Raw genomic sequence first — 25,058 nt, forward strand, 5'->3', positions numbered from 1 at the left:
TTTTAAGAAAAATAAAACATTATTGCGTTTAAAATAATAATTATTAAACAGATATAATATATTTTGTCTAAGCCTAAAAGAAAGCATCACTTAAACATTATTTTTTATAAAATTAAATATTGAAACAAATGATAATGATATATTATTAAGATATGATCAACCCATATAAAATGTTAGGAAAGTTTCAGTAACTACAAGAGAAAATTTGTCATCACTACCTATATAAAGATATTTTCAATTATTTCCCAAAACCAACATTGTTATACGTGAAAGAATTAGAATTTTCTTTTTAAATGATTTGAATCTTATTATGTCTGACCTAACTTTATAGATCGAGAACATCTGTACCTTAGTTTTTCATGTTGAATAACACGACCTCTAAGTCTATATAGCATGTATATCTTGTCTCCAGTAACATATTTAACTCAATTCCAAAACCTATTATCTTCCTAATTATGCATTTGATATTTGATTCTACAACTTGATGAACATTCCCGAATATTGAGGATCTTTAAGTCAATCCCACACCATAAGAATCTCTAACCATTCTGACTTGAACATTTATTTTTTTAACAAACCACTATAGCAATTCAAAATTCATGGACCTACTTCCAGCCAACCCAAATAATTCAAAGGCAAAATTTATGGTGAATGTTGGGCAAGAAATAAAGGCTGCAGAAAGTTCTGGAGTTAGGATAACACAGTCCTTGCAACAAGTTGTGTATTTCATAAGTTTACTATATATATATAAAAAAAAAAACTTAAATATCAATGTATGAAATATGCGTGACAATAAGATTGACGCAGAGCATATTCAACTTTATTTTCCTTTTAATTTAAGTTTCTATTTATGTCTCTATCCTGTTAAACAACACCAAACACTATAAATCTATTATCATATATATTATCTGTAAACTAAACCTTTGTTTATTACACATATAACGTAACATACTGATAAGATTCAATGGTTATTATAATAATATTTTTATTATTGATCGCATTTTAAATTGAGAAGTAAATAAAATGAAAAAATAATTTAACTTTTTTGTAAAAAAACATAAAATACTATCATACAATTATAAAACAAAAAATTATATTTTGGACCTTTGTTTTGGACTTGATGATTGGAAATGACGAATAGATACTATGGCTAGAGCAGGTTCTTCCCCGTTTATATTTATCAACAGTAGGTATCCACATTTATTAGAAGACTGAGCCAACTTTCAAGTGAGAAATTATGGCCCAAATGAAAAAGTTCGATTGTGGCCCATTAAGATTTATTCGGTGTGTACGGAAAAATGTTCTAAAACTTTTTAATCCAATGGATATTTTTCAGAAGTACTACATTAATGCAAATATAAAACTAATTAATTATTTTCTAGTTATGTGAGAGGAGAAAAAAATATATCACTTGTCTATGAATTTCTTTTATGATTATGTCACTTTTATTATTTATTTTGGTTACCGGTTACATGTTACAAGTTACTACAGTTTTTAGGTTACAGTTTAGAGGTTGCAGGTTACATGTTACAAATTACAAGTTACAGGTTAGAGGTTACATATTACATGTTACATGTTATAGGTTGTAGATTGTAGGTTACAAGTTGCAGGCTATAGGTTGCAGGTTGTAGGTTACAAGTAATAGGTTACAAATTACAAGCTACACGTTACAAGTTACATGTTACAAGTTGCAAATTACAGGTTAGAGGTTGCAGGTTACATGTTACAAGTTACAAGTTACAGGTTAGAGGTTATATGTTACAGGTTGTAGATTGTAGGTTACAAGTTGCAGGTTATAGGTTGCAGGTTGTAGGTTACAAGTTGTAGGTTACAAGTAATAGGTTACAAATTACAAGCTACACGTTACAAGTTACATGTTACAAGTTGCAGGTTGCAAGTTAGAGGTTGCAGGTTACATGTTACAAGTTACAAGTTACAGGTTACAGGTTACATGTTACAGGTTACAGGTTACAGGTTACAGGTTGTAGATTGCAGGTTACAAGTTGCAGGCTATAGGTTGCAGGTTGTAGGTTACAAGTTATAGGTTACAAGTAATAGGTTACAAATTACAAGCTACACGTTACAAGTTACATGTTACAAGTTGCAGGTTGCAGGTTACAGGTTACAGGTAAGAGGGTGCATGTTGCAGGTTAAATGTTGCAGGTTACAAGTTGCAGGTTACAAGTTGCAGGTTACAGGTTGCAAGTTACATGTTATATATTACAGGTTACAAGTTGCACGTTGCAGGTTCCAAGTTGAAGGTTGCAGATTAGAGGTTGCAGGTTGCATATTGTAGGTGTCAAGTTGCAGGTTGTAGGTTGTAGTTGCATGTTGCAGGTTGTAGGTTGTAGGTTGTAGGTTGTAGGTTGTAGGTTGTAGGTTGCATGTTGTATGATAATTATTTCGTTAATTATCATATGTACAGTATGTTTGTTATTCAATTAATACTATTTAATAAGGTTACATGTTACCGTTTACAAGTTAGATATTACATAGGTTACAAAATTCAAGATTCAACTTACAAGCCCAAAGTTATAAGCTAGAAACTACAAAATTCAATATTCAAGATTCAAGTTACAAGCTACAAGCTACATGTTACAAGATATAAGCTACAAGTTACATATTACAGGTTATAAGTAACATATTACAGATTACATGTTACAGGTTACAAGTAACAAGTAATGAGTTACATGTTACAAATAATAAGTAATGGGTTACATGTTACAGGTTACCGATAACAGGTAACAGGTTACACGTTACACGTTCTAAGTTACATATTATATATTCTAAGTTACAAGTTACATGTTAGAGGTTCTAGGTCACAAATTATACATTATTGTTTACAAAATTGAATATTGAAATAAATTGTAATAATATATTATTAAGATATGATGTTTATTAAAATATTTAAATCCGATACAATGTTAGAAAAGTAACACTAACTAGAAAATCACTTTTCTTCGTTACTTATATAAAGTTCCAAAAGTAGAGTTGAATCTTTTGCTATATATACCTCCACATAGTTATTGAGTTTCACTTGTCTTAGGCTTCTTCATTGCAAGATTTACCAATAAGTAATTATAATCATTTTGGTCTATCTGCTCTGAGACGTAAAATGGATAATTGGCTTCACTGAATAAAAATTAATCTAATTTCGTGTAAAAAACAAAATGAAAACAACCATTTAAACTTGTGAGAATGGGATACATAAAACTATAAATGAAGCACGTTCAAGTTTTGAACATTTGAATGAAGACAATTGCAAGGTTACTGAAATTGTGATGCTCCAACTTCATCTTTATACTGTGAAGTTTTCTGAGAAACGATCCTTGTATGTACAGTCAAGTCAATTGTGCAAGAGAAAAGTCTACAATTCTTTGAGAAGTGTCGTATATGAATTGTATAGTGTGCACTAAGTTTATTTCACTATAATTCAATCATTAAAAAGAGTTCAAGTTCAACTCCAATACTTGTGAGTTTATAAAAATAATATAAATGGGTTACTGGGTATATTAAGCTAATTGTGTCTGCTTCTATTTAACCTTAAAAAAATAGTTTTTGTTATCTGATTCTGAGGTTCGTAAGCTAAGTCCACAGGACAAGAATTTACGAAGTAGAGGTGTTAAAAAAAGTAACTAAATTATGTAACAAGCTTTGTCATCTCTCACTTTTCATTATGTAACAAATTAGAAAAGTAAATTACGTATTAAAGCTTCTTTTATATAATGATTGAGCACGTCAACAATTTCGAACAGCCCTACTAGTACGTGATTGCTTACGTTAAATTCAGAAAGGCACATGTTGTAATCTTACATACTTTTTACTTTTAAAAGCCTCACACATGTAGTGTGCATCGTGGTCGTGACACTCATCAGATTCTTTTACTGGTAAAGGAAGATAAACTCAGAACAAAATGGGTTGGAGAGGAATACTGGGTTTTGAATATGGTATAGTTCAGGCACCATTAGGCCCTGATATCTCTGGTCCTCAACTTGTAGCTGCAGTTGCCAATGCTGGTGCTCTTGGTCTTCTTAGGGCCCCTGATTCGGTATGCTCATGCTTCCCTGTTGCTTATCGCTGCCTTCTCTTCTTCAATTCGTGCATCCATTCATTGTTAACTGTCATATACAGTGTAAATTTACAATCTTTTTCTACAAGTTAATTGTTCTGAGGTGTATAACCATTATTTGTTGATTTGACTCTAACAGGACTCGCCGGATTATTTGAGGGGACTCATAAAGACGACTAGGACCTTAACTGATAAACCTTTCGGGGTTGGCGTCGTTCTAGCCTTTCCCTTTGAGGAGAATTTGAAGGTCATTCTGGAAGAAAAAGTTGCAGTCTTGCAAATTTCCTGGGGTGATTGTACCAGGGAGTTAGTAGATAAGGCTCACGCCGCTGGGGTTAAAGTTGTTCCTCAAGTGAGTTTTCTGTTCATTTATTAATAGTAATAGGTTACTAACTATAGGCAAATCCTAAGAGAAGATTATATTCTTATTTTGGCGTTCCTTTGATTTGCTCTGCAAATTAATGATTCCGTGATTGGTATCTAACCTTTTACCTATTACAGGTTGGAAACATTGAAGGTGCAAAACAGGCAATTGAAGCAGGTGTCGATGGGATAATTGTACAAGGACTTGAAGCCGGTGGTCATGTAATGGGTCAGGTGTGCATGCTTATAATAATTTTGATGTATATTTATAGATTATAAGTGTCTTGTTTTGGTGTTGATAGTTAACAAGAATTTTTAATTTTCTGCTTGAATTCAATCATAAGATGGAAGAAAAAATCTTTAGCGGCTCTAAACCCTAAACCTAAAACTTTTCGCGTTAGTGAAGTGGCTAGTGCCATAAAGACCTACATTCGCAATGGACTACAACATTGGTGTCCCACTGTCTGTCATATCTGTCTTTGATACGAAAACTTCAAGTGGGACAAGTTGTACTTAGATATAGGAGTCTATGTAGTAGTAGTGATTGCAGATGTTGTATATGTAACTTTCTCACAACCTAAAACCTTGAGGTAACGGGTATGTGATATAAAAAAGCTAAAACACCATTTTAACTCAAAACCTTAATACTATATGTATGCTCATATACTGTTTTTCAGGATAATTCGTATTCAATGAGACCAAACTCATACTTGAAATCCTTGGAGCTTATCATAGCTAATCATATTTTTTCAATTGTGTACAACACACTACTACTATACATTTTTGCCACTCAGAGAAAGTGCTTTCCCTTTCATGTAATTGCAGGATAGTCTAATTACATTGGTGCCAAGGGTGGTCGATCTGGTTGGTGACCGAGAGATACCAGTTATTGCAGCTGGAGGAATTGTGGATAGTCGGGGTTATGTTGCTGCTCTAGCCCTTGGTGCTCAAGGCGTCTGTTTAGGCACCAGGTTTTGAAATATTACTTTCACATTAATCATATTTCAGTAAATTGCTCTCCTATCATTTTTACACCTTTTCATATATGTTTTCATGCCAAGAGTCTTGTTTGCAGGTTTGTGGCAACTGAGGAAAGCAATGCTCATTCCACATACAAAAGAAAATTGGTTGAATTTGATGAGACTGCATACACGGATGTGTTTGGGAGGGCAAGATGGCCTGGTGCTCCTCATCGTGTCTTGCAGACACCTTTCTATAAGGAATGGAGATCGCTTCCGGCACACGAAAACGAAGCCAACCAACCCATCATTGGCCATTCAACAATTAATGGCGTGGTATGTAACAAAGCTAACATTCTTATATGCAACTGTAATGTCTACTACATTTGTGTTTGACTGTACTTTTTGCATGAAACAGGACAAAGATATACGACGTTTTGCAGGTACTGTTCCAAACGTGACAACTACAGGAGATCTCGAGAGCATGGTGATGTTTTCTGGCGAAGGTGTTGGTCTCATCGAGGAAATTCTGCCTGCTGGAGAAGTGGTAAAGCAGCTAGTTGAAGGAGCACAGCTTATAATACAGCAAAACTTAAACTAGATTGTCAAATGTCGAGTGAGAGAGCATGCTTAAATTCTGTACAACGGTTGTGGCTTGGAATAACAATAAGTGTGCCAGTTTCAAGACAAGTTTATAATAAAAATTTCGTTTTTCCATTGCTTCATCTTCAGAAAAATGTAATGTTACCATAGAAGTTTACTGCAGGAAAAATTTAAAAGAAAAGAAACAATAAAATGAAAATTAGTTAATTGATAACAAATTTGAAATGTCGAGAAGAAGATATTAGGTACTGCTACAAAGAAAACACAAATTAGCACTCGTAACCGGCCCATTATTTCGATTTCAAAGAAAGTCCAGAGAAAATAAGATCAATGGATTATTAGAGTACAACATTATAAAAAGGAAAAACAATTCAATCAAATGATGTTTGCTTAAGCAAAACCTCCTTAATTACTTTGTCCAAATTTATGTATGAACGACCACCGGGTCTGGTGAACTCCTCTGCCTTCTTCTTCAAATCCATCGTCTTTTCTCTCATCTTCTTTCCCTTCTCCCCCACCATCAACTCATTCACCAGCTTCTCCACCTCCACTCTCTTCACATTGGTATCAATCTCAATCCCAATCTCCCACTCATTGCACACATATCTACAGTTTGTTGGCTGATCTGCAAAAAATGGCCAGCACAACATTGGGACTCCAGCACAAACACTTTCAGTGATTGAGTTCCATCCACAATGAGTCAAGAATCCACCAACTGATGAATGGTTCAGCACCTGTTCTTGTGGACACCAACCTGCTATTAGGCTTCTATCTCTAGTTTCATTCACAAAATCAGATGACAAAATCACGGAACCTCCAATGACAAGGTCAGGCCTAATGATCCACAAAAACGGTTTCTTGCTGTTGGCCAAACCCCAAGCAAATTCCAACAGTTGATCTGCAGACATAACAGTGATACTGCCAAAATTCACATAAACTACGGATCTGGGTTCCTGGGATTGAAGCCACTGAAGACACTTGGGATCTTCATTCCAAAGATTGGAACCAAGAGAAGCCAAGTAGTTATTCGGAATTTGATCCAAAAACGAAGGGAAAGGACCAATGGTGTAGAGAGAAGGGAGCATAAAAGACAGAGCATTCATCGCATCTCTCTCAAGCTCATAGAAAGTATTAAAAACAACAGCCGAGACTGTAGGAACTCTACCAGCTACTTCAATGAAATATTCTAGCATGAAATCATTTGGATCTGCTGTCTTTACAAAGCTAGGAAGGTCCCTCATGCGAAAATTGTTCAAACCAGGAATACATTCTACTTTGGTGGTGTCCAAATATCCGTTTGTCAGATAACTCTCATCTGCAGATCATAACCACAAAAACCAATAACAGTGAGATCCGTACACGAACGAATCTATACACATTAAATGGAGGAAGAACATAAATTTATACCTTTGAGAGGTATGATTCCCTTATCCACCAGATAACCGAAGTGCATAGAACACAAGAATGCACCTGCACTGATAGGGGAAAGGAGAATAATAGGGACAGAAAGTTCTTCAGCAACTTGTATAGGAAAACTCATGAAACAATCAGAGACTAAGCAGGTAACTGGGGGGATGAGGCCAGCAGTGGCAGAGTGGTTAAGTCTAGCAAGAAGTTGGCGAAAGGGTTGGAGGAAGTTGTTTCTGATAGAGTCACAGAGAGAGGGTATGTGTTGACTAACATCACCATCAGCATCGTCATCCAAAGGAGGAAGACCATCTGGGATGGTTTCAAAGCGAAAATCTGGGAGACCCTGAAAGGCATTGGAATCCCTTGATTTGAGGTAACGTTTGTAGTTGTAGTGAGTGTGGACAAAGGTTACGTGAAAGCCTCTGAAATGAAGCAGCTTTGCTAGTTTGAACAGAGGGTTTATATGGCCTTGTAGTGGAAATGGAACCAACACAGCGTGTGCCTTTCTCTCTGCAATGTTGCTCATCTTCGTTTATCCCTTTTAAGGAAAAGTCTCTTAGCCTCTGCGTCGCCTCAACATATATAGCACACTCCAATCAACATTTTGGTTTCAGGAAAAAATTTCTGGCAAAGATGAATTGCAATATCTCTTATTTTATAAAATTAGTTATTGTGAATCTGCGCCAAATTGTTTCCATCAAATTTTGATTTACATTTTATTTTTACTTGAAAACGAAAGGAAATTGGTTCTTCTAATTACTTCATCCGCAGGTAACAAGGCTGTTTTTTTTGAAAAAAATAATGTTATATGATGGATAAATGTTCGATTCCAAAAATGAAAAGAAGATAGAGAAATGTACAACGGTTATTTACATTTATTATTTTTATTATTATTATAATAATAATATAATATTTTATTCTTAAAAATAGTTGTAGAGATTCACTAGGATGCTGGATAATGCAAAAGGTAATCCTAATAAAAGAGAAAGAAAAATAGACACCTAAATTTAATTATCCTTCTAAAAATATTTGTAAGGACATATATAATTTCTTTTAGTTTGAATTTTTTTAATACGTTATTGAACTTGTTTATTTTTATTTAATTTAGATGTACATTTGAATTTCTATTCATACCGTACATATATTAAACATACTAATTTTTTTAAGGGTAGATATTCATGTGAAGAAGGAAGTAACTTGAAATAGATTGTTATTTTCAAATGATAATTATCTAAATCCCTACTTGAATAGAAAAATAAAAAACTGTATAAAATTGAGAAGTTAATTTGAGTATTCTCGTTATTAAAATTTTAAATTTATGATGACTTTTAAGTGTATGATAAATTTGTGTATTATATTGAATTGAGTTCTGTTGAATTGTTATAGTCTAGTAATTACTAAGAATTGTATATTTTGAATTAAATTTGTGTTGGTGTTATTATGTAATTTTATCATTTTACAATTTAATTATCACTAATATCGCAATTTTTATTACAAATTCAATTATTATAATTTTTCATTTTTTTAATCTCAATTAGGAATTTAATCAATAATTAAAACTTAATTCCTTTGTAATTTATATTAAAATATTAAGAATATGTTTATATATTTTTTTTAAAAATGATACAATACCAAAAGTAAAATTATTTAAATTATATTCTTACTATAAATATAATAATTTTCTTACAAAATTGGCCAGGCCTATCCACTCCATTTTACTAAGGACCATTCTATTGGATGTAAGCCTGGTCACACTTTTTTTAGACATAAATAAATTTTAATTACTTTATTTCATTTAATTATCATTAAGAGATTAGTAGACTTTTTATCAACAATTACTTTTTAATATGTGTAGAGTTTATCTTTTCTTATAAGAAAACGGAGGCTGTAAAATATTTCAGCCTCTCTCGTGCACTTCTCTAGAAATAATATAATTTAAATATCAAACAAAACTAATAATCAAAAGTATAAAAATTAATTAAATAAATTAATTTTAACACACTTTAAATTTTGACACGTATTTACGTCTTATAACACGTGTATCTTTTCAAATACCGTCCCAAATATTTCTTTTCAAATTTCAAATACACCTCTCGCGGGTCTGATCTGAAAACACGGTATTTCTCTCTCCTCTACAAAACAGAAATAATTTTTTTTTTCACACATAAATTTTTTGCATTTATTTATATTTTATTATTATTTATTTATTTTTAATTTATAATTTTTTTTATAATATTTTGTATGAAATAAATACAAATATCGATCATTCTACCCTTTTTCTTTGAAAACAATATCAACACCTACTCACGCTATATTGTCACACATATGGTATTTCTCTCTCCCATATGTTTATTAATGATAATTATCATATGGTACAATTCAATCTTTATCTAAACGTAATCGAATTGATTTATTATATTAATCAACAAATTAATATTTAAATAACCCGTATGTTTCATGCTTCAAAAAATATATTATAAAAAAAGAAAGCTGGAAATAACACAGTCAAAAAGTTTAACTTATTGCCGTGTCACATCTGACAAGTTTAATTAAGCGGCCGAAACGAGGAAGGTATATTAGGCATCTCTCTCATATCATTAACAAAGAAAACAGAAAAAAAACATGCAGCCACTAAATCTCAAAAGCATATGCTACTTCCACCCTTTTATAACTTTATAAATTATTATTTTATTATAATATTTTATTTTAATTTATTATATTAATATAATATTTTATTAGAAAAGGTCACCGTCAAACAATATAAAAAGCTGGCATCAGACAATATTCTTGTATTCCAAAACCTTTGATAAATATAAACTGTTTTTGATAAATATAAACTGAAAACAGGAAAGAACGGCAGTTTGAAATGTGAAGAAGAAGATATTAGCTGGTGTACAACGTAGAAAACACAACATTATGAATTAGAAAAACCCTTCAATCGAATGATGTCTTCTGATTTAGCAACACCTCCTTAATTATTTTGTCCAAGTTTACGTATGAACTACCACCTGGGCTTGTGACATCCTCTGCTTTCTTCTTTAGTTGCATCGTCGTTTCTCTCATCTTCTTTCCCTTTTCCCCTACCATCAACTCATTCACAAGCTTCTCCACCTCCTCTCGCTTCGCATTGTTATCAATCTCAATCCCAATCTCCCACTCACTGCACATGTATCTACAGTTTGTTGGCTGATCTGCAAAAAATGGCCAACACAACATTGGCACTCCAGCACAAATACTTTCAGTGGTTGAGTTCCATCCACAATGAGTTAAAAACCCACCAATTGAAGGATGGTTCAACACTTTCTCCTGTGGACACCAGCTTGCTATCAGGCTTCTGTCTCTGGTTTCATTCACAAACTCTGATGTCAAAATCACGGAACCCCCGGTGACAAGGTCAGGCCTAATGATCCACAAAAACGGTTTCTTGCTGTTGGCCAGACCCCAAGCAAACTCCAACATTTGCTCTGCAGACATAACCGTGATGCTGCCAAAATTCACATATACTATGCTTCCAGGTTCCCTGGATTCAAGCCATTCAAGACAATCGGTATTTTCCTTCCAAAGGCTGGAACCTAAAGACGCCAATTGGTTTTGCGGACTTTGATTCAAAAGTAAAGGGAAAAGACCGATGGTATAAACAGAAGGGAATACAGAGGAAGAGTAGATAGCATTCATTGCATCTCTTTCAAGTTCATCAAAAGAATTAAAAACAACGGCAGAGCCGCTGGGAATTTTAGCAGTTTCTTCGATGAAAAAGTTTAACATTACATCATTTGGATCTGTTGTCCTCAAAAAGTCAGGCAGGTCTTTCAGGCGATAATTTTCCAGTCCTGGAATGCAGTCCACTTTGGTGTCCAAATACCCATTTGTCAGATAACTCTCGTCTGCATTTCATGATCACAAAGGCATACTGTCAGATCCATATATGAACACACATACTACTTAGTACATTAAAATGTAATCGCAGTTTTAAGTTCCTTAAGATTTTAAGAAAATGTTGTCAATCCCTGTATACTAAAAAGAGTATATTGGTCTTTATGTTTTCTGAAATATGATCAATTTTTTTCCTCATCCGGTCAAAATGACAAACAGTCACAAAATTCACCACAGTTCAAAAGTGCATGGACTAAAGTTGTCCTTTCCAAATTATAGGTACTAAAGTCAATCATGTGCAAATCTTGAAGAAATTAAAACAAGTTTTATCCTACCTAAATATAGATACTAACTATATTTAATAGATGAGGAACATAACTGTATACCTTTGAGGGGTACGATTCCTCTTTCAACCAGAGTACCATAGTGCATAAAAGACCAGAATGCAGCAGCACTGAGTGGGGAAAGGAGAAGGACAGGGATTTCAAGTTCTTGAGCCGCTTGAATAGGAAAAGTCACGAAACAGTCAGAAACTAAGCAGGTAACTGGAGGGTTGAGACCAGTAGTTGCAGAGTGGTTAAGTCTAGCAAGAAGTTGGAGAAAGGGTTGGAGGAAGTTCTTTCTGATAGAGTCACAGAGAGAGGGTATGTGTTGACTAACATCACCATCAGCATCTTCATCCAAAGGAGGAAGACCATCTGGGATGGTTTCAAAGCGAAAATCTGGGAGATCATGAAGGGCATTAGGACCCCTTGATTTGAGGTAACGTTTGTGGTTGTAGTCAGTGTGGACAAAGGTTATGTGAAAACCTCTTAGATGAAGCAACTTTGCTAATTTGAACAAGGGATTTATATGTCCTTGAAGTGGATATGGAGTGAACACAGCGTGTGGCTTTCTCTCTGCAAAGTTACTCATGCTTGATCTTTCAATGCTTGGTCTATGGTTTATGAATAGAAATTGAAACTCTAGCAACACCAAGTTCCAATTTAAGGGTTGCAAGATCATATTTTATTGGATTAATTATTTTGGAATCAGCGATGACGTCGGATCTACATTATTATTGTTGAATCTGGCGGCTATCCGAAGAGGACGATTCATTGATTTCATATTTAATGAATGAGGACCATTATTTATCTGTTCATACTCATCTCCAACTTGTCATCTAATCTGAAGTTGAGAGACAACAAATAAACCTCTTCTTAATGAATTAAATATACCAAATGAGAACATAAACAGAAGGCTTTACTAAATCGTACGCCAAGATACAGAAAAATAATAATACCACAGTCAAAGTGTTTACAGGGTCATCGGATCTCACGTAAACTCATTGATTTTTTTTATAGTAATTATGCTGAAAGTCTGGAGTATACAGAATGATTTTCGTTTCTGAGTTGACATGATTCATGATTTTGAATTACAGAACTTTTTTTTTACATTAATGTCAAATTAAGATTAAACTTTGATGTCCTCACTTAATGGTTTAGTACATGTTCCATCACAAATTGCGAAGAATCTGTTACAAGTGTGATTGTGGACTTCCATTCAACTTAACGTTGGAAATCTAAGCGTGGGTTCAAGTTTCAGATATATATATATATATATATAAAAATGAGAAAAAAAAGTATTATATAAAAGTCGTTAACCCATTGGTTTTGGATAGAAAATAGTGTAACTTTTTATATAATTGAGCTTAAATTTTATCAGTATTTGTATCTTTCAATAAACCTGAACGCCGTTGAAAAAGATGTGGTTGGTTGAGAATATTTCTCCTAAAAGAAATTCACCCTTGAAGGAGTAGTGTTTGTATCTCCTGTCCTGTCTTTTTTGATAAACCCAACACTCAATCACTATAAAAAATAAACAATAGCAGCTGTGAAAATTCCGCCACCAAATCATTTCACGCTAGAGAAACTTGGGCACCTAACATTTCATTAGCATTTCTAATCTTTATATTTTTTTCCTTCGCCATGTACTTCCTATCATACGTACTTTATTTATTTAGCTACGTTCCGGACATTCACATCTTACATTACAGATAGAATTATTTCATCACAATAATAACTGAATAAAAAATCAATATAAACAATCAGAATATAACTCTTAATAATTTGAAAATAATATCGCTACTGTTAACGTGTTCATTTTACCTATTGTGTGAGAATACTGACTAATATCAAAATATATATAAGCTGAGAATTAATTAATCGATAACAAGTCTGTAAATATCCTTACAAAGATAGGAAATGAATGCACTTTGAAATGTCAAGAAGAAGATATTGGGTAGTTCTACAAGGCGTTCCAAACCGCCCCCCATTATTTCGCAACAGGTTCTAAAGGAGAACATTATGAAAAAGAAACAACCTTTAATCGAATGATGTCTTCTGCTTAAGCAACACCTCCTTAATTACTTTGTCCAAGTTCATGTATGACCGACCACCGGGTCTTGTTGCCTCCTCCGCTTTCTTCTTTAACTGCATCGTCTTTTCTCTCATCTTCTTTCCCTTCTCCCCTACCATCAACTCATTTACCACCTTCTCCACCTCCTCTCTCTTCGCATTGCTATCAATCTCAATCCCAATCTCCCACTCACTGCACATATATCTACAGTTTGTTGGCTGTTCTGCAAAAAATGGCCAGCACAGGGTTGGGACTCCGGCGCAAATACTTTCAGTCGTTGAGTTCCATCCACAGTGAGTCAAGAAACTACCAACTGAAGGATGGTTCAACACTTTCTCCTGTGGACACCAGCTTGCTATTAGGCTTCTGTCTCTAGTTTCATTCACATACTCTGATGACAGAATCACGGAACCTCCGGCGACAAGGTCGGGCCTAATGATCCATAAAAACGGTTTCTTGCTGTTGGCCAAACCCCAAGCAAACTCCAACATTTGCTCTGCAGACATAACTGTGATGCTGCCAAAATTCACATAAATAACAGATTGAGGTTTCTGGGATTCGAGCCAATCAACACACTCAGTTTCCTTCCAAAGATTGTAACCTAAAGATTCCAAGTGGTGATGTGGACTTTGGTTTAAAAGTAAAGAGAACGGACCAATGGGATAAAGAGAAGGAAAAATAGACGATAGAGCATTCAGTACATCTTCCTCAAGTTCGTCAAATGTGTTAAAAAGAATTATCGAGTTTTTTTCAACTGTATTTGCCAATTCAACGAAAAACTGCAAATGTACATCATTTGGATCCGTTGTCCATAAGAAGTCAATCATGTCCTTCAATCGAAAGTTCTCCATTCCAGGAATCCAGTCCACTTTGGAGTCCAAAAACCCGTTTGTCCGATAACTCTCGTCTGCATATCATAAACACAAAAGCCATTGCTTAAAGCTTCATGTATGAATTGATAATTGACTTTCAACTTCTTTATCTTTCTTCCATATCCTTGTTTATAAGAAAAATTTAAGATTCTGACATAATTTCTACAAAAAGTTATCACGATAGTCAAATTGTAAGATAATTACAAAAAATTTGGTAAAAAGTTCTACTTGACGAAAAGGTAGTGCTCTACAGACTAAACTTGAACTTTTTAAAATAAAAGTTATATTTGACTGGCACCATTTTCTTTCGTATATTAAAGTTTACATACTTTTTAGGGAAAGTGTGCTTGGTAAGGAGTACTATTAAATTTTTTTTTGTTCGTTGTGCTAAAGATGTACCTAACAACACGTGCTAATAAACAATACATGTGAGTTTAAGAACGAAAGTACATATGTTGATGCCAACCTTTGAGTGGTGAAAGACCTTTCTCGACCATGGTGGGAAAATTCATGACAGACAATAAGGAACAGGCACTGGCAGGCCAACAGATAACGTTAGGGAGTGCAAATCGTTGAGCAGCTTGTGCAGTAAAGGGCATGCAACCATCAGAAACTAAGCAAGTAAGTGGGGGAATGAGACCCTGAGAGGCAGAATGGTTAAGTTTATGAAGAAGGTCGCAAAAGGGTTGAAGGAAGTTCTTTCGGATAGAGTCAAAAAGTGCGGGTATGGGCTGAGTAACATCATCGTTCTCCAACGGAGGAAGGCCATCTGGGATGGTCTCAAAGCGAAAATCTGGTAGGCCATCGAGAGCATTGGCGCCTCTTGATTTGAGCATGCGTTTGTAGTTGTACTCAGTGTGCACAAAGGTTATGTGAAAGCCTCTGAGGTGAAGCAGCTTCGCTAGTTTGAACAACGGGGTCACATGGCCTTGTGCTGGATATGGAGTCACCACAGCGTGAGGCTTTCTATCTGCAATGTAACTCATCTTTCACTTTTCCTTTTCTTCTCTTGCAAGATGAGAACAGACTGTACATATATCTTCACATGTAACACAAATGACAAAATATAAGCATTCCCACGTGGTAATAAAATAGACAACTTTTCCAGAAGGGGACCAAGAAAAGGAAAAAATTCATGGACCTACTTCCAGCCAACCCAACCAATTCAAATGCGAATTTATGGTGAACGTTATGAAGGCTGTAGATATTTCTGGAGTTAGGATAACACAGTTCTTGCAACAAGTTGTGTATTTCTTAAGTTTACTATATAAAAAAAAAAAACTTATATCCTGATTTGCCACCGCCTGACAGAGATGTCTAAATCTCATGACAATGTTAGACTTTATGAATTGATGATTAGTATCATTACCATTGATTCTGTTTTTATTATTTTATTACCGTTATCTTTGTGAGATAGGAATCTTCTGGGTCCCTTTTCCCAAAAATTTTTACAAAGTTGACAAGACTTCTTCTTTCGATATGAATGTAGAGAGAAAATAATAGCAATGAAAATGCCACGTTTGTCTTTCTCTCCCAAGTTTCTAGGTCATGCATTGCGTGTTTCTTTCTTATACAGGCTTATCTTATCTGACTGAGATTAAAAAAATGATTTTCGGCAAAAACAAATCCTGAAGTTGAGATATGAACAACGCATCAGTGGTAATGGATCTGTACTACCATTGCTAATGTTTCCACTCTCCAAGTTTCAATCTTACAGGTATTCAACAGTCCTTAAGTAAACTCTATAGTTTGGAGCCACCCACTATAAATTACTACTAATTAATGTCATCAAAATAATTTGAATTGGTAGGATTATAATCACTGGCTGAAAATTAATACACAACCATGATGGGTATGCCGGTAGTTTCATTTACAAGTTCATGTGCACACTGTAATGAAATATTAATGCTTCCAACCATACTTATTTCAAGCAAAGTTATGAAAGTTAGCTAAGAATGTTGAAATAGAAACATTTTACCTATAACTTTATCAGTTTTTGTAAGATATAAAAGTATAAAACAATATATTATAAACTTGTATTACTTGAGAAGCAAAATTTGCAACGCGACGAATGTTTCTTGGGCTTATCAGTCTTTTATTGCAGAAGCCAACCCTACATTTCTAACAATCCAACAAAGCATATTTTGTATAAAGACTATTTATTTTTCTACTTACATTTAGCAAGGTATTAAATTCAAACCTAATCTATGAAACTATGACCTTTTTCCTTAGGAGATTTGGTTTCCTTTTTCCTGTTTGATCTCATTTTCAACTTGTTCATTATTTAAACTTTTAGGAAACGCCTTCCAATTGTAGCAATCGATACATTTAATTCCTGCAGTGTGGTTCATTTTGAACGAAACGATAGTGTTAGTTTTTTTATATAAAATAAAGATATTGAATTGAATTTTTAAAAACGGAAGAGTTCAATTGAATTTTATAAATAAATCAATAAAGTAAAAGAGTTAATTAAAACGAAAAGGAAAAAAAAAAGTAGTAAAGAAGGAAGCCCAATGCCTTTGGATCCATCAGCGCGAACAAAGCCGACATGAATACGTGCGCTGCTCATAAAAGAATCTGGGCACTTCTTACTGCATCCCACGTGTTTTCTTTCTGCACCTCAAACCTTTTCTTTTTCCTATTTTATCCTCTTGTAATATTATAATAGGGGAGAACTAATCACATCAATCAAGGGAGAACTAATCAAGAGAGAACTAATCAGATCAAGAAACCACTTAATTTCTTTTAGTGGGTATAGTTTCCAGATTCCCAAATCCAATGTAAAACTATGGATTGGAAAAAAGCCTGCCAGATTCATAACTTCGGTGATCACACCTAACTTCCATAACCATATTTTGAGATATAAAACATATAACGGTGCAATTACCTTGTAGGCCGAATGGTCGGATGGTGGAGACCGAATAGCTGTGCGAACGAGGCCAAATGATCGAGTTTTCGGGTAGTCGAGGTTGAGTGTGAGAGGCCGAAAGGTTGAGTTGACATTCTTTTAAGACACCACTCATTGGTTCTTTGTGGCTACAATGGATAATACCAGCTCGGTCCCACGGTGGACGTCAAAATATTTCGGTCGGGTTTGGTGTGATCCTACTAAAACACTCCTGATTGTATTAAAGATTGGGTGGATACTAGAGACCGGACGAACGAACTCTGTTCAAGGATGAAGACCGGGCGGGCTTTGCTCCAAGCGGGCTACCATTGGGAGCTGGGCGGGTACCTATCAAAGACATTGGGCTTTGTAATCTAATCATGCGGTTTGTTCGGCGGCGGGGGCGTTGGCCTGGTATTGACCTAAGAATAGCCGTTCGGTCTTAGGAATAGCCGTTCGGTCTGGACTATGTGATCGGTTAGAATGATTGACCTGATAATTGGCTCGGAAGAGATCGTAAGATACCCTGGTACATACATCAATAAAGTTTATTAAAGCAAAATTAAATTTAAAACTATGAAGTATATTTGGAAAAAATAAAAATTAAATTGAATTTTCATAGCATGAAGTTGAAGATGAAGTTACGGTGAGGTTGAAGTGGGAAAAACACAAATTTTGTGCCTGTTTATGAAGACGAGGGTTTTTGGAGAAATTGGAGGAAAGAGGATTAAAGTTAAACACCAAATTATAAATTGGAGAAATTGCCACACACATATCAGATGTTTCATTCTGATAAAGGCTTTATTTTAAACATTGGATTTTGAAATTTAGTTGTATTTGTGTGTGCTCACCAAATATTGTAATTCTATTTTATTTTTTTGTGTATTAAATTTTAAAATTAGGTTATGGTAAATTGTGTGTGTTTATTAAATTTTGAACTCTTGTTTTATTAACGTGTATCAAATTTCAAAAGTTAGTTAGGTGAAGTTGTGTATTTCTCAAAATTTGAAATTTAATTTTATTTTGTGTTTCAAATCTTGGAATCTGTAGAATTTTGTAATCACCAGATTTATGAATTCCGTACACTTCTGAACAGGAATTATATACTAATTTTGAAAAGATTTCCGTTAGTTTCCCCTAATAATGTTATCCGTTTATTATTATTAGGAAGGTAAAATAAGAAAAAAGAAGCCAAATTTTCCTTTAAAGAGAGCAGCTTGTTACTGCAGTTTCATATATTTCTTCCTTCCTCTCATATAAAAGAAGTTTCCAATTTGTAGATTGTATAATATGAAAGTTAAGAATCATTTTAAAATTATACAATTCAGAAATTAAAAATAATTTTTCTATTGTCTAAGTTAGAGATTGTTCTTTTAATTCTTTCAAATTTGTGAAAATTATTTCTGGTTTTCAAATTGTACACATCCTATTTATAATTAAAAAATTATTCTTGAATTCCAAATAAAAAGAAGAAACAGTTTTGATAAAAAAAAAAGGTTTAATACATCATTTGGTCCCTATTTTTGGGAATTTTGTTCAAAATGGTCCCGTCTTTTGAAAAAGTTCAGTAAGGTCCCATATTTTGATTTAAAATGTTCAATTCGGTCCTTTTCGTGGACGGCGTTAGAAACTTAACGGTAGTGGTGCCACTGTGGCGAAATTTGAGTGAGCTGTTATGTTTTGATGGTTACGTGGCACTATAAATTGGGGAAATATCCTAAATTGGGAACCCTAAAGTGGAAATTAGAATTAGAATCCCTAAATTGGGGAAAAATCCCCAATCTTCTCCTGCTTCTTCTTCATTTCTACTTCCTGCAACCTCATCCAGACTAGACACACCTTCTTCACATTTCGAATCAGCACTACAGCAACTACGGTGAACACTCTTCTTCTACTTCTTTTTCTCCTTTGCTAGACGATTGATTTCAGCTTTTGCTTGGTTCAGCAGCCACTCCACGGTATTGCTAGCTTTGTCAAAGCCCAACATATCTTGCAAACCAAAAAACCTCCTTGCAACATTAAGAGAAAGTCTCATTCTCCTATCCCTTAGTCCCTTGCGGTGCTGTTGGAGGGAAATATGGGAAAGACTAACCGGTTGAGGGTCGGGGTTTTGATATTGGGGATTTTTCCCTAATTTAGGGTTTCTGATTCTAATTTAGGGTTTAGGGTTATTAAAACTTTAGGGTTTTCCCCAATTTAGGATATTTCCCCAATTTACAGTGCCACGTAACCATCAAAACATGACAGCTCACTTAAATTTCGTCACAGTAGCACCACCACTGTTAAGTTTTTAACGCCGTCCACGAAAAGGACCGAATTGAACATTTTAAACCAAAATATGAGACTTTACTGAACTTTTTCAAAAGGTGAGACCATTTTGAACAAAACCCCAAAAGTAGGGACCAAATGATGTATTAAAAAAAAAAAAAAACATATGCAGAGGGTACAATTTATCAAGCTTTAAAGAAGTGTGTTGTTGATAATGAAAAAACAGTAATATCCATTAAAGTCATGAAAGAAGTGTGAAAAAATGAAGTTGGAGAAAGAAAAGGAGAAGAAAAAACGAAGATAGCAGGAGTCGCTAATCAGTATTTTGAAATCGTGGAAGCTTAAGCTGAACTTCATCGTTCAGAAATGGAAGCCGCAGCGTTGAAAGTGGAGTCACTTGCGTGCATAGACTCAACCACTCTCTCTCACTCCGAGCTTCTCGCCCTTTCTCTCTCCTCTCTCTGCGCCTTCGACCTTCGCGCCACCAATGACCTCGTCACACCCAAGATCGACCCCGCGCTCTTCAACGAGAGCGCCGGCTCCCGCCGCCAGACCTACTCCCGCCCCCAGTCCTCCCCGACGGGCCGCCGCCGCCGCCTCGCCGGCCTACTGCCCGCCCCCAAGCCCCCTCCCCTCCCCGCTCACGACCCCGAGAACGCCGAAAACCGCCTCATCATCGACTACCTCAAACAACTCATCCGAGAGGACCCCAAGTTCGACCAGGTCCACCTCGCTTCCCCTTCCCTTCCCCCACCCAATGTCAAGCGCAAGCGAGGCCGCAAACCCAAGCTCAAACTCCACCTGGAACACTGCTACCGCGGAATCGACATTCTTAACCGGAACGGCGTCGCCGTTGATCTCTCGCAGTTGGCCACCTCCCAAGACCCCTTCGCCGATGAGCTCAAGAGGCGCACAGAGGGTTTGAGCAGCGAAGAAGAGCTGTTAGGGTTTTTGAGGGATTTGCCTGGCCAATGGGGGAGCCGTAGGAAGAAACGCAGGATTGTTGATGCCTCGGATTTCGGCGATGTGTTGCCGCTCAGTTGGAAGATTCTTCTCGGTTTGAAGAGGAAGGACGGTCGTGCGTGGATCTATTGCCGCAGATACATTAGGTTTTGTTTCTTCTTCCTTCATCACTTGGTAACTTTGTTTTTCGTTATAACTCTACTGTTCCTTAGGGCTTATCCTATATTTGATATTCCGCCGTGCAGCCCTAGTGGACAGCAGTTTGTGTCTTGCAAAGAGGTTTCTTCATATTTACAGTCTCTTCTGGGTAATGGTGATGGGCAATCGCAAAGTAGTCGCAGGAGTGAAAATGTAGTGCAGGAACAGATCGTGCCTGCTGAAAATGTAAGTACACATTTTGTTGTCGTGGTTGATTTTGTTAAGGATTTGGCTCTTGGAGCATTTATAGAGAGTACAAAGTGCTCTCACAATTAACTAGAGAATCAGTGGTTAAGAATTGTGATGAAACTAAATACGTGCTATTAAAACCTTAGAATTGATTGCAATCTTAACAGTTGATTTTCTCATTAAAGATTATTATTATTATTGCACTTTATTCTCTGAAGTGCTCATCCTCACATTAGAGGAGGTGAACCTGTTTGTTAAATGTTATTGTGAGATTTATGGGCTGTGTGTTTGTGCTGTAGTCTGCTGGTGTCACTCCTGAACGTCAAGATCAGAGACAGATTGTTGCCGTGAACGCGGAGGTGCCTGGGTTATTTGCGGGTGCTCGGGAAAGAGTCAAGGAGGTTGCCTTGTTGGGAATTGAAAATCTTGCAGATGTGCAGATTCAAGATCTGTTTGAGTGTCGCAAGTGCAATATGAGTTTTGACGAGAAGGATTCGTACTTGCAGCACCTGTTGTCAGTTCACCAGAGGACGACAAGGCGGTACCGGCTTGGTTCCTCTGTTGGAGATGGAGTTATAATTAAAGATGGGAAGTTTGAGTGCCAGTTCTGCCATAAGGTGTTTCTGGAAAGGCGTCGTTACAATGGTCATGTGGGGATTCATGTTAGGAATTATGTGAGGAGGGTAGAAGATTCACCAGGTCAGATTAATGTCCAGAGGACAGATGACAAGTCTCCAGTAAGGGAGGACGTGCCATTAAGGATATCTAAGATGGATGCCCTCATTGAAATTGCTCAAAACTCTATTATGGAGGGTTGTGTCACGGAACCCCATCATTTAGCTAAACTGAATGGGATTCCTGCTTCGGATGTTGCTGTTGGTTACTTGGACCAAGATGGAAACTCTGAGGCTCCAATCAGTGAAAAGCAGATGGAAGATAGCTTGACTAAGAAAAATGTGGATCATCATGGAATGGATGGAAAGGTAGAGGAAGTTGATAATGATAACCGTGTGATAGATGTAAAAATGGTTACTTTTCTTGATAACATGGGTTTGTTATCTGTAAATAAGCAAGATGTTAAAGCATCCGAGACTTCTGAAGTAAAAGATGATGTGGAATTGACTATTGAGGAACTGGATCAATCTGGGATTGATTTGGATGGTGTTTCTGAAGTTCATTTATCTGAACTTAACATGATACCAGAATCTGAAAAGGGTGAAAATTCTGAATCTTCTAATGCTAAAGTTCAGTTTAAACCTGATGAAGGCATTAGTAACAAGAGTGATTTGGAATTTGGTTTAAATTGCTTGAAGGATGTACCTGTTACCGTTAGCACTGATGTCCAAGAGATGGTAATGGCAGGTTCTGAAGAAAATGTGGTACATTCTAGGGCTTTTAACTCCTCTATATCCACAGAACAACCTATGGATTGTTTGCCTGCATTCAGCTCTGATAAGGTATAAGGCATAACTATGGATGCCTTTATTTTAAGGATTCCATATATGTTGAAAAATTGAGGGAATAGTCCTACATATATTATACCAAGCTCCTCTTAGAAAGTGATTGATATGAGGTCACCTGTATGTGCATGCAAATGCATGACATGGCATGTGGACTAATGTGCTTATCCTCATTTGTGTCTCTGAATGTATTCTGGTTTTACTTGTATTGAACCATTGTTGTAATTCTTTACTATTTACAATGCCCTCGGCACACATTTCTAATTTTTCAACAACACGTGGTTTTAAGAACCAGTTTTGTCGTCTGGTCAATTATTGTTCCATAGTGATCATTTCGTGTGGTTTTCACACAATTGTTAATGCTCTGCAACACTCGCAGTATAAATATTTATTTTCCATCCGTAGCCATTTGACTTTAACCTGCTATACTGCCGCACTGAGCAAATAGTCAGTCATATGCTCATTCGTATTTCCTCTAAGGATTACATGATTTATAGAAGCCTTTTTCCACTTTTTTTTATTAATTGTTGATTGAATAACAGGTCCATTCTTTCTGAACCCAATGCTGACTTTCCATGTTATGTAGTTTTTAATTTATTGTTCTTTCTTATCATTCTGGCCTTCCGTGTATTTTACATGGAGAAAAATACAAATCTGTTTATTTGAATTAGTTTGTTTTTTGGGGAGAAAAATACAAATCGAAGGTCTGACCTACCTTTGGTCCTCAGATTAAAAGTTTATTTGCCCTGTCTTAGCATGCCATGTGTTATGCTTTTCTTAAAGTTGGCTTGTGCTGGAAATATGAGGAAGTTGAAACTGCTAGCTGTTAACCATGTGCCCGTGCACTGTACATTTGTCAATGTTTTTTTCTTTCTTCGGTTGAACTCATGCTAAAACCTAGTTATGGTGATTATTATAATCTAGAACGATTAACTGTAAATCTCTTATGAGCAATTAGCTACTACCCAGCCATGATAAGTCTCAACTGGTAGGTAGTGCTGAACTTTAACCTTGAAAAATTGTTGTTGTTGCTCATTGACAGGGAGGAAAACAGTTTTGCCGTCTTGAAAATGAACATGATAACGTGAAGGGTCTCGAGGAATTGAGGTTTGATGAAATAGATAGTGTTGATTATGATTTTGCAAGGATTCAGGATTCTCCTTCTCCGCCTGCTGTATCAGCTGAATTGGCCAATGACGCAGTGATGGGAGAGACGTTTTTATCCTCAGTTCAGTTTGAATCACAGCTTACAACTGTATGTGTATGGTGTGGAATAGAGTTTAACCATGACGCTGTCAATTCTGAAATACAACCAGATTCTGTTGGATTCATGTGTCCAGCTTGTAAAGCAAAAATCTCTGGTCAAATCAACGTGTTGGACTGTGAATCGCCAAATGCTGGCTGTCTATAGACTGGTAATTTCTGTTTCTCTGCAGATTAATAGTTTGATTAGAATTGTTTCCGGCTTCCTGTCCTATCTCTTAATTATGATCGTCTAACTGAGAGATACTGTAGTCACTTAATTCTGAGGTGAGGGCACCATTTTAGAATTTTAAACTTGCTGATTTGATTTTATAGTTACTCAAACTAAAACATAAAAATCTCATTGAACAGACCAAAATAACATAAAAATTGCAGCTATTAGGGGGGAGGGAAGGGACTTCAATATGCTTTATTCTTTTTCAGAAGGAATCTGTAACGAATTTACTATTGTTGTCCGTTGTACTTGTCACACCTGTAGTGACAGGCAACCTTGTATCATAATTCGTGTCGGCTTCAAATAGAGCTTCTAACTTTGGGTGCTGAATGATCTTCGAGAGACAGTAGAAGGAGGTGATGATGAACTGGAAGACAGCATTTGGGATGGAATACTTGATTTATTGTATTATGGTTTTTATTCTTCTCGTATGGAATACTTGATTTATTGTATTATGGTTTTTATTCTTCTCGTATGTTGTATTGTCGTACATAGCCCTGTTCGTATGAGAGCCAATTATTATCTTGTAGTGTTGTTATCTCTAATCCACACCCCTGCTGCAATAGTGCACATGTCTCGAGTTTGGATTTTCTACATAACTAGAGACTGTATTCCTAAATTACCCCAAATCAATATATTTGTTTATCGTAGTTTAAAAGGTGAAATTAGTACAATTATCTTGGTTTGAGCGGATTGAATTTAATTCTTTTAATCAAAATTCCTGTTCGAATTTTGAAAGAGAAATTGTGATTGAAAAAGACGACCTTTCTAAAAGTAAAAGCTGAATCAGAGTTCTTACAAAATTTGTCACTAAAAAATGGATAAAAGAAGTTATAATCTACTCTACTTCATGAAAGTAATTACAATTAAATGATGTAAAAAAATGTATAGTATTTATCGAAGTGATGTTTTTTGTTAGATCACCTGATCATTGATGTGAAATATCTATTCGTATGTCGACAGCTTTTTTTTGTTAGTATCACTTTTAATGAATTTTGTTTTCCCGATCACCTTTTCTGTGTATATAACAAATGATATAAATAATAGTGTAATATTAAATGAATTGCTGT

The 25,058-nt window shown here is 35.5% G+C and overlaps 5 protein-coding genes across 7 annotated transcripts; 2 read left to right on the forward strand and 3 right to left on the reverse strand.

Moving 5' to 3' along the window:
- The first annotated feature begins 3,794 nt into the window (after positions 1-3,794).
- On the forward strand, positions 3,795-6,108 carry LOC108342174 (uncharacterized). The gene is made up of 6 exons (XM_017579895.2): positions 3,795-4,048; positions 4,209-4,421; positions 4,571-4,666; positions 5,258-5,403; positions 5,508-5,727; positions 5,810-6,108. Exons 1-6 carry the CDS (start codon positions 3,914-3,916, stop codon positions 5,990-5,992), a joined length of 993 nt encoding a protein of 330 aa, XP_017435384.1. The 5' UTR covers positions 3,795-3,913; the 3' UTR covers positions 5,993-6,108.
- Positions 6,109-6,263: 155 nt separating this feature from the next.
- Positions 6,264-8,050, reverse strand: LOC108341976 (7-deoxyloganetin glucosyltransferase). The gene is made up of 2 exons (XM_017579676.2): positions 7,402-8,050; positions 6,264-7,309 (listed from the first exon to the last, which is right to left on the reverse strand). Exons 1-2 carry the CDS (start codon positions 7,928-7,930, stop codon positions 6,366-6,368), a joined length of 1,473 nt encoding a protein of 490 aa, XP_017435165.1. The 5' UTR covers positions 7,931-8,050; the 3' UTR covers positions 6,264-6,365.
- Positions 8,051-10,173: 2,123 nt separating this feature from the next.
- LOC108342021 (7-deoxyloganetin glucosyltransferase) lies at positions 10,174-12,246 on the reverse strand. The gene is made up of 2 exons (XM_017579722.2): positions 11,664-12,246; positions 10,174-11,288 (listed from the first exon to the last, which is right to left on the reverse strand). Exons 1-2 carry the CDS (start codon positions 12,190-12,192, stop codon positions 10,339-10,341), a joined length of 1,479 nt encoding a protein of 492 aa, XP_017435211.1. The 5' UTR covers positions 12,193-12,246; the 3' UTR covers positions 10,174-10,338.
- Positions 12,247-13,445: 1,199 nt separating this feature from the next.
- Positions 13,446-15,703, reverse strand: LOC108342253 (7-deoxyloganetin glucosyltransferase). The gene is made up of 2 exons (XM_017580000.2): positions 15,013-15,703; positions 13,446-14,581 (listed from the first exon to the last, which is right to left on the reverse strand). The coding sequence occupies exons 1-2, from the start codon at positions 15,530-15,532 to the stop codon at positions 13,641-13,643; spliced, it is 1,461 nt and encodes a 486-aa protein (XP_017435489.1). The 5' UTR covers positions 15,533-15,703; the 3' UTR covers positions 13,446-13,640.
- Positions 15,704-19,922: 4,219 nt separating this feature from the next.
- On the forward strand, positions 19,923-24,517 carry LOC108341719 (uncharacterized). Of its 3 annotated transcripts, none has more exons than XM_052878949.1 (5): positions 19,923-20,810; positions 20,910-21,048; positions 21,351-22,508; positions 23,554-23,926; positions 24,126-24,517. In XM_052878949.1, exons 1-4 carry the CDS (start codon positions 20,068-20,070, stop codon positions 23,920-23,922), a joined length of 2,409 nt encoding a protein of 802 aa, XP_052734909.1. In that variant the 5' UTR covers positions 19,923-20,067; the 3' UTR covers positions 23,923-23,926; positions 24,126-24,517. The 3 variants fall into 3 exon arrangements, with proteins under 3 accessions (XP_052734909.1, XP_052734910.1, XP_017434853.2); XM_052878950.1 differs by having other exon boundaries at positions 24,198-24,517; XM_017579364.2 differs by having other exon boundaries at positions 24,253-24,517.
- The last annotated feature ends 541 nt before the right edge of the window (positions 24,518-25,058 follow it).

This window comes from Vigna angularis, chromosome 6, assembly GCF_016808095.1.
Source record: "Vigna angularis cultivar LongXiaoDou No.4 chromosome 6, ASM1680809v1, whole genome shotgun sequence".
Taxonomy (NCBI): Eukaryota; Viridiplantae; Streptophyta; class Magnoliopsida; order Fabales; family Fabaceae; genus Vigna; species Vigna angularis.